The 9,421-nt window shown below is 41.8% G+C and overlaps 1 protein-coding gene across 2 annotated transcripts; it reads right to left on the reverse strand.

The window, feature by feature from the left end:
• Window positions 1–5,804: 5,804 nt before the first annotated feature.
• Window positions 5,805–8,933, reverse strand: PSMD6 (proteasome 26S subunit, non-ATPase 6). 2 transcript variants are annotated; one of them, XM_089501837.1, is made up of 8 exons: window positions 8,906–8,933; window positions 8,030–8,235; window positions 7,277–7,422; window positions 6,912–7,131; window positions 6,587–6,695; window positions 6,197–6,365; window positions 5,993–6,070; window positions 5,805–5,901 (listed from the first exon to the last, which is right to left on the reverse strand). In XM_089501837.1, exons 1-8 carry the CDS (start codon window positions 8,931–8,933, stop codon window positions 5,805–5,807), a joined length of 1,053 nt encoding a protein of 350 aa, XP_089357963.1. The 2 variants fall into 2 exon arrangements, with proteins under 2 accessions (XP_089357963.1, XP_089357962.1); XM_089501836.1 differs by having other exon boundaries at window positions 8,789–8,933.
• Between the last annotated feature and the right edge of the window lie 488 nt (window positions 8,934–9,421).

Raw genomic sequence — 9,421 nt, forward strand, 5'->3', positions numbered from 1 at the left:
AAGTGGAGTCCTGCACCAGTTACATAACAAACTACAAAACTTTAAAGCAGAAGTCCCATTTAAAATTATTTTTTTCCTTAAGCATAAGCCCCAGCACTGTATACAGAAATACCCCCCCAGCGCTGTATACAGTAATATAACCTCCCCCCAGCACTGCATACAGGAATAACCCCCCTCCCCCCCCCCCCGCCACCAGCGCTGTATACAGAAATACCCCCCAGCGCTGCATACAGAAATACCCCCCCAGCGCTGTATACAGTAATATAACCTCCCCCCAGCACTGCATACAGGAATAACCCCCCTCCCCCCTGCCGCCAGCGCTGTATACAGTAATGTCGGTTGGCCGCCGTTGCTGTCAGTCATGTGATATTTTGGGTGACTTTCCCGGCTCAAACCCCACACTGAGCTGATGCTTTATGGCGATGCTAATGAAGTCCGTTCCTCCATAGATTATTATTAGTCAGAGAGTCAGACTTAGTGATTTAATTCATTGCCCACATGGTAAGGAGCCAGGTTGTTTACGCATACGCATTTTATTCTATATCATTTAAAGTGCCCGTCGTAATTCTTCATTCCTAATCTTATTTTTTTTTTTTGTGTGTATTTTAAAGCCAAAGACACGTCCCTGACATCCGGTACTAGGACTGGTGAGAAAACCCATCTGGACAGCTTTTCACCACAATCAAAAACAAACAAAAAAAAAGTTTTAAAGAAAAAAAAAACAAAACCTCCAGCTGGCTGTGTGGACTCCAAGATGCCTTCGAGATATCTCAGCTTTTCCATGGTCCTCAGGGGTGGAAAGTTTTTTTTTGTTATTTTTTTTTTTTTTTTTCGGACTGGTCAGCTGAATGAGGAATTCCCTGAAGCCATGTTTGTAGTGGCGATCGTTTTCACGGGGGGCACCACAATATCTTTTTTACTGCCGCTTCTATCGGTGTTGGCGGACTCATTCGCTTGCTACAAAACCTGTGAGAATTTATATTTGCGTTGATTGCAAACTTTTATACACATTTTGGCCCGGGGCAAAAGATTCCGTTTTTTGTAGAGTATATATATAAATATATATATAAAAAAAAGTTTGCTGTAATCTTCTTCGCGGAGATTCTTTCTGTTGGCCTGACCACCGGTTTACATGCGGCCTCCTAAAGAGGAGAATATGATTTGTGTTTGGTTTTTTTTATTATTTTATTTTTGTTGGTTCAACAACTCTCCTGTGATTAACTACTAAAATAGCACAATTTAACAAAAAAAATTGACTCGTACGTTATCGGCCAGCTTTTGTTTTTTATTTTTTTTGCAGGTTACCTGGCTAAGAAGCTGCAAGGAGTTTTAAAGCTTATTTATTTTTATTTTTTTTGAAAAAAAATCTAATTGAATGCACGTTAATAATTAATACAAAAGTTTCTAATATTGAAATTGCGCCCCTCCTATAAAATATAGGATTTTACCTAACACAAGGGGGTTTATTCGCTAAACAGGGCTGTCTCTGCACAATCCATTAAGAAGAGCCAGCAGTGGTAAGCTTCTGGCCCTGCATAATGTATAGGTTATTGGGTGAGAAGAAGAAATCTTGTAGATTTGACTATACATTATTCAGGGTCGGTCAAGATTTTTCCGCAGAAGAAGCTCATTGTGATTGGACTTTTATAATGAGTAGTGAAGCCAATGAGACGAAACCCTAACTCGCTCCTTGCTTCTACAAACCTTTTTTTATGTTTTTTATTTTTATAAGAACCTTGGGTGTTCTTAGTTTGAAGCCTAAAATATAGGCTTGACTTGAGGTCAAAGTTTTTGAACAAAATTCTCACTCCGTTCTGCTTTAGCAGCTATCGTTATACCAAATTAGACCAAGAAACTGTACATTTTATAAAAGAATGGTGTCAAATTAATACGTTTTAGATAATGAGGCACAATTGGTTCTCTAGAGCTGTCTGTTTTCCGCATAGGCTTCGTTCAGACACTGAATGCTGTCTATAATATGTGGACTGTTAGCCTCTCAGATACGGGGTTAATTCTCCCGATATAGACATTAAACAAAAAAACCTTCTTAGTAGGAGAATCGCACAAACCCAGTAAATGGGTAAAATCTCCAGTTTGTGACCCCAGAGCCGGAGAACAGTAGCCCGTTTAGTAGCCAGAGTACCTGAATGGTTAACTGCGAAAATATTAAGTGTCCATGGCTGTTCTGCTAAAGCCATATCGAGCCCCCTCATCCTCAAATTATATTAACACCCCCCAAAAAATATCTAAATATCTGACCCCCCCCCCCCCGACGACCTGTAATTCCTTCACCAGTCTGAAACCGAGCGAGAATGTGCTGCGTGAGGCGTAGCAAAGGAAAAAGGTTTGTGAAAAATCCAGGAGAACCTACAAAAAAAAATTTTAATGGAATATTTCAAAATGATTTCACTAAACTTAAAACTCCTGCAGTTTCTATAACCTGCAACAAAAATACTAATCGAAAAATGCTTTTTTTTGTATGTTTTATTTTGCAGATTCTTATATTATAAAGTTATTGAAGTATCCCTATTTCAGAAAACATATTTTGTTAAAAAAAAATTGATTGTACATACTGAAATATGTATTTTTGCACAGTTTTTTTTTTTTTTTTTCTTCATTATTTTTTTCCTTATGTCCAGTTTTGGTACAATTGAGATCATCTACTATTTATTTGTTAATAAAAAAAAAAGAAAAGAAATACCTGTACATGATTTGAATCGGTTCACTGCCAAGCCAAGAGTCGTACAACATTTTGAGACTTTTAACAATCCGTTTTGCGAAGTGCCCCCTTTTTTGATGTCTTTGGAGTGGGTTAATTTTTTTAATTGGTCACCTGATTCAATCCGTTCCCTTCTCTAACTAGGGGATTAAAAATGTTGTTTTTTCAGGGGTTTTTTTGTATACTTGTGTGCATAAACAAGGGCCCACAAACGTGTGCGCGTGATTCTAGATTTAAAGCGATTCTAGATTTAAAATGAAAGTGCCTGATAGTTTTTTCAAGCCTGTATTATTAGCTTTTTTTTTTTTTTTTCCTTGAGACTTGAGTGTTTTTTTGTTTTTGTTTTTTGGAGCTTGCTTTCTCCAGCCATTTATTGTGGGTTTTTGAGATTTTTGTAATAGTTTTGAGGGGGTTTTGAAATAATTATATTTGGTGATGATCAGTAGCATTTTAACCTCATCTGTGCTAAGAAGGGGTCAGCAATACAATTTTTACGCAGACCTCTCTATTAACGGGTTAAAATGACTTCCTAAAAAAAAAAAAAAAAACAACCTTGTCTTACCTGTGAAGCCGTTATTACGTGTTATTCTAGGGTTGGCGACCAAGACCTATTTTTAGCATATGTTTAAAGGGGAAAAAAAATATTATTTATTACAGAGATCTGTGTTTAAGAAAAGTTAAAAAAAAAAAAAAAGCCTAAAAATATTTTTATTCCAAAAAAAATTAAATTAAATAGAAGGAAAGCCAGATACCTCTTGGAAAAGTCAGAATTCCAAAAAGGAATGTTGAGGTTTAGAGACGTCTTCCTGTGAGTTTCCTTGCCAAGGAATTCTTCCGGCCCCTCGGTTCCTAGTCTCGAAGCTGATGGGGTCGGGATGTCGGCTCAGGGAAGGACCTCGAATCCCAGATTTCTTGTCTTTTTTTTTTTGAAGTGTCTTGCTAGTCGCTTTGCGTTGTCGATGTGAATGTAATTCTTGAACGCAGCTTGAGCCCGGTTGAGTCGTTGAGCCCGGTTCGAAGCGATCTCCTCTGTAAAAACGTGTGAATAATAGTTCGATCGTTTGTATTCATAATCAAGAGCATCTGATCGGCGCAAATTGGGCTGCTGTATAGTTCATGAACAAAAGCAAAATGTCATGGGATGGAAAATTACTTTTTTTCCCCCCCGCATATTTAAAAAAAAAAAAACTGTTTTGTAACAAGTTTCTGTAAATAAAATAATTTATACTATTTATAAGAAAAACACATTGTGCTTTGCTTTATCAATGTTGACTGAGTATATACGCGAGACTCTGTACAAAATGAAATTATTCTGCTGTAACAAAAACTGGTGCTTTTTGACACAGTAAATGCGTGCTGAGCCGGGGGTGGACAAAGCTGTGGCCTTTCAGATGACATTAATTCCTGTGATCCTCCACCTTTGTTCTTCTGAATTGTTGATTTGAGGACAGCTGGAGAGGTATTGGAGTATTAGACCCATGGAATATGATGGCGCTATATAAAACAATACATTTTTGTATGTGTATATATATATATATATATATACACACACACGTCTATTCTGAAAGATTTGAGATGGTGGTTGGAGGTAACTGGACCGACGGAAGTCTCGAAGCCCTCAGAGATGGCTTTTAGGTTAGTTTGTCCGGTCCGGTGCTGCCGAGTAACAGCTGCAGGGTTGGTTGGTGTGAATAGGTGACCAAGGCCATCGAGCAGATCTTTATCCTCCAGTTTTAAGATTCTGGATCAACTTCTAGGGTTAATTTTAAGTCAAGTTGGAGCTGGTTTTTGGATTGAAAAGTCTGGTTGATTGTACTTGAAATGTGATCTTGACGAATTGAATAAACTCCATAGTCAGATACAATAAATGTATCGATAGCGTGATCTGTGAGAAATCCACTAGGTTTGAAATGTGGCGCGGCAGTCAAACAGAATTTAGAAGGTATTTTAATTTAAACGAGCTGTCTTCTCATTCCTTTACACACATTGGTTGTTGCCTTATTTATTTTTAACTTGACTCTATACAGAGGTAGCTGTTTTAACAAACGATCCAACACCTAATTGACCCAATATTCCTTTAAACAGGTTGCAGAACAGGAATTGGCACCCTTACGAGGACGCTACTTTGTATAGGAATAGAGATAGCAGGAATAGTTGTAAGGGTATGATTTGAACCAAGAGATAAAGCAGTTGTATATCAGCAACTTTTGGTTTGTTGGAGGGGGGGAGAGGGGGGTGTTGATTTGAGAGGCATTGGCTCCTAAGGTGGCTTACATTACAGTTGCTTGGTGGTCCAGTTCATAAAAAGCTTCACAACTATTTGTATGAGGGGCGCATGTACAGCTCCTGATCATCTGAGACGGACCCCATACAGAAGCTGCTCCAGGGTAAGTATGTCGCCTCATTACGTCAGATGAAGAGGGTGAAAATTTTACCATGGACAGCTTGGCCAAAGGTTACACACGCTGACCCCCAAATGAATGCGGCAAGCCGAGGGAGGGACCCCGTAACAGAGGCCACGATAAAAGAATCAAAGGAGAGTCCTACACCACCGGTCAAATGTTTGGGGTCACTAAGAAATGTCCTTGATTTTGAAAGAAAAGCAGATTTCGTCCATTAAAATTTAAAATGGATCAGAAATCCAGCGCAGACAGGGTTAATGTTGTGACTATTGTAGCTGAGGCTGATTTTTTCATGGAACCTCTTGGTAGGCGAACAGCTAAATTACCCCAAACTTTAGATAATATAATGTAACAAAAAACATCACAAACAAGGCGAATGCAGTATCTACAAGCCGAGTCTGCTATAAAATGCTAGTTTTTTATAATATACGATATTAGTTCAAATTGCAGAGAGGAAAAACGATACAAACTTCCAAAATGTGTTTTTTTTTAATTTTTCTTTAGTTTTTTTTTTCCGTTTTGTGTTTTACAAGCATTTGATTTACATAACGTAAAACTGTAAAAACGCATACTACACGTCAATCCTCTTCCGATATACCGAGTCACGAGACGAGATATTCATACACAACCTAACGGGGTCTTCTACACCTGGATCCATTCACCCTCGATAAAAGCGAGAAGGGTCACATGTTGATTACTCGGGAGAGTTTCTGAACGCGATTCAGTAACAGATCTCCTTTCTTTATGGTTTCTTGATATTGCCAGTTTTTGCTATCAGGTCTGTGGAGCAAAGAAAAAAAAAAAAATTAATTTGACATGCTTTGTTAAAAACTGTATAAAAAAAACAGTCACCGATTTAAGATAAAAGTACCTGTTTGTCTCTACAATTTCATTAACCTTATCTATCTTGCAATGAAGTCTCCCAGCTGCAATAAACCTTGAAAGTTCCCTAAAAGGAAAGGGTGGAAAAAAGCATTTAGATTAGAAATGAATGATCGCTCCACGTTAGACATTTATTAGCGTCATGTATTTTTGAGAAATGGGGAATTTAAATCAATGAAATAAAAGCACATACTGATCTATGAACTCCACGCCAACTCCGAAGGCTTCAGCCATGTAGCCCAGCGTCAGCGAGCGGTAGGACTCCAACAGCTGACTGTACGCCTGGATCCGCATCTCCCGCACGTAGTAACGGTAATGAGGCGCAAACAGCCAGTCTTTTTTCATTTCCTGTTCAACAATTGCTAAAAAAAAAAAATGCAAATACAAATGCATTAACCCAAAATATCTCAAAATACGAGCCCTAAAGCCCATTTGAACAATAGCAGAAACCCGTAAATACCGGTGTACGTATCAGCGGTATCTATGATATCACTTTAGCGTCTGGCTCATCGCTGGGGTAAAGAAGGGTAATTAAAGGAAAGAAGGCCTGAGTATTATAGAAAAGTCAGGTAGAGCTTCTTACCCAGAGACTGGAAGAAAACCCCGTAGCGACATTCATACAGCGAGAAGAGATACTGGCGGACTGTGGGTAAACTGTGCAGAACTTCCAGGATTTCTGCACCTTTAATAACCTAAAAAAGCAAAATCATTTTACAAAAGAGAAAGAACCGAGGCTGGGGACCAGAAAGCCGAATTCCCCTCTAGCAACTGAATAAACTAAAGCGGTCCAATAATTACACTTGGTCACTTTAGTCACGGCGGCCCCTGTCTGAAATACACAACATCACAGATGTAACCGCCGATCAGGAGCACATCGCTAACAACGTCAGCCAGGAGAAAAAGCGTACCTTCTCCCTTAGGTCTGGCCGGTCGAGGGCAATCATGCTGACGTATACTGTATAAGTGACAAAGGTCTTATAATCCATCAGCTCGTAGGACGTAAACGTGGACACCGTATCGAGGAAGAGTTCGGCTGCTTGCTTGAAGTCTCTGATGGCCACGCAGTACAGGCCCTGGTACACTTTCAAGCGGTTCCTACGGTCCCAATCACCCCCTTCCTCGATGAGGCTTTGAAAATATCAAAATACAAGAGTTTGGTACCAAAAGCACACGGACTGCAGAAATGACAATAATAATAGTAATAATTTAAACATTCCGTAAGGCTACAGCTATTAACAGCTTTAAGCAGGATGATCCAAAAACACGCACATACCTCCTGGCTTTCTCCGTGTTCCGTGTAATGAGGTCACTGTCCATGTAAAATAATCCAATTCTCAACAGGTAGAAGACTATGTCCAGGCGGTGCCCCAGAGCCACGGTCTTATCGTAGGTCTTTCTGAAAGCTGTCAGCGCTCCCTCCTAAAAGACGATACCAGAACGTTTAATCGCGTGCTTGAGCTGTCAACCAGCAACTTGGAACATGACATCAAGGTTCATCAGATAATACCCCCCCCCCGGTGCAGGGGTACTTCATACAATAAAAACATTTTAAAATTCTAACACCCCTGCATACTATGCAACCCTTTAAAAAGAACCCTAACATAAGCCCATGCCTCCTGCTACGAGCTTTGGGTAAAAGTACCATTGTGCTAGATGGCAGCTAAGGTCTCTCCTCCCTCATCTCTAGACACCCTACTTACCGGTCTCTCCTCACTCACCTCTAAAGACCCTCCTAACCAGTCTCTCCTCGCTCATCTCTAAATATTCCTTTAGCTCACCTTTTCTAGTCCCTCTCCTGAGATACTTATACTAGAGTGTCTGCTCCATCCCTAACAGCAGCTCTTACCTCCTGTATAATATACCCCAACTCCCTCTAGACTGTAAGCTCCTACGACCACAACCCTCCACACCTGTAATTCTAGTAAGTTGAATTGTTGTTATTTAATATGCACAACAATAAACAACAGCCAACATTCGATGGAGGTGTCGAAATGACAAAAGGAGACGCCCCTACCCCCGTCCTCACCTTGTCACCGATCCTACAAAGGTACTCGGCCCGCGCCATCATGGCATCTCGGATCTCGCTCTCGCCCAAGTTCTTCTCAGCGTCCTCGAGTTCGTCGTCCAACCTCTTCAGCTCCTCCTCGTTGGCTTTCTTCATTTTGTTCAGTAAGTCCGTGTCTGTCTGCCAGTCGACCTGTTTGCAAAGACCCTCGTAATACGGCGCCATGTCTGCCGGCACAGAAAGAGGGGAGACGTTCAGAAACCTCCGGGGGCTCTGCTGTCATCAAAGCCTTTTATGTAAAAATATATATTATAATATAACAAAACTAAGCAACAACCGAAACCCAGGATTTTATGCCATGAATATTTATTAAAGAGCTTTCCAGGAGTTATTGGGGTCCGGCAACAATCTGCCCCTTCTCGCGGTCACTGGGGTATCACAATAACATGGTCCTTTGTGTAGCTACTGCGGCGTCAACAACCTGCCCCTTTCGTGTAGTTATTGGGGCATTTCAATAAACTGCCCCTCTTCTATAATGTCCCGGGTAACTTTACATAGTGTGGTTTGGGGGTGCATATAATTTGCCCCGGTATAACCGGTACTTAACCCCTCCCTTCACTCGTTACTCAGCAGTATCTGTCAGCTGGGCCCCTGTCACCGGGAATACCCCATAGCAGTGCCGCTGTCACCCCCTCCCTAAAGCTTGTCCTCCTCCAGCCGCCCCAGGAAGCTGCCAGCCCCTCCACCCATCTCCATGGCCCCTGGTGCCGGTGTTCTCACTGTTGCGGGTGATGGCCTCCATGAGCTCGGCCCGGATGTGGCTGTCCCCGCGGTGCTCGGGGTGGGTGAGAAGGAACTTAAGCTGCGCGATTCGGAGGTCGGGGTTCTTGGGCAAACCCTCCTCCTCCAGGTTCTCCAGCGGCATCTCGGCGGCGACAACGGCAGCAGCAACAGGGATCAAAAACCGGGTACCGGACACTGACTCAGACACTACTTCCGAGCTCTGCAGCGGAAACTGCAACCAACAATACGGGACCAGAGAGACGTCTGGGAGGACTGACTCATACACCGCAGGGAGATATCACAGCATCACCTGCTGGGCATTAGCCGGTACTGCACCCCATAGTGAGCTATCACCATCTTTCGGACACTAGCAGGTACTGTGTCCCATGTAGAGGTATCACAGCACCACCTCTTGGACAGTGATCGGTACTGCACCCTATAGAAACCTAGCATAGCACCACCTGCCTGGAGCTGACTCACACTGCATACAGCATAGCGCCACCCACTGGACATGGAAGTGATTGCCCCAAAAGCAGTGGGTCCACGACACACGCAGGTAACATATGTTTCGCAGCCCACATATTTCTAGAGTAACATGGGGAGTCACAGAAACATCCAAGGCTTCAGACG

The sequence above is a fragment of the Sceloporus occidentalis genome, unplaced genomic scaffold (genome assembly GCF_023333645.1).
Source record: "Sceloporus occidentalis isolate IW3139 unplaced genomic scaffold, rSceOcc1.0.p SCAF_183, whole genome shotgun sequence".
Classification (NCBI taxonomy): Eukaryota; Metazoa; Chordata; class Lepidosauria; order Squamata; family Phrynosomatidae; genus Sceloporus; species Sceloporus occidentalis.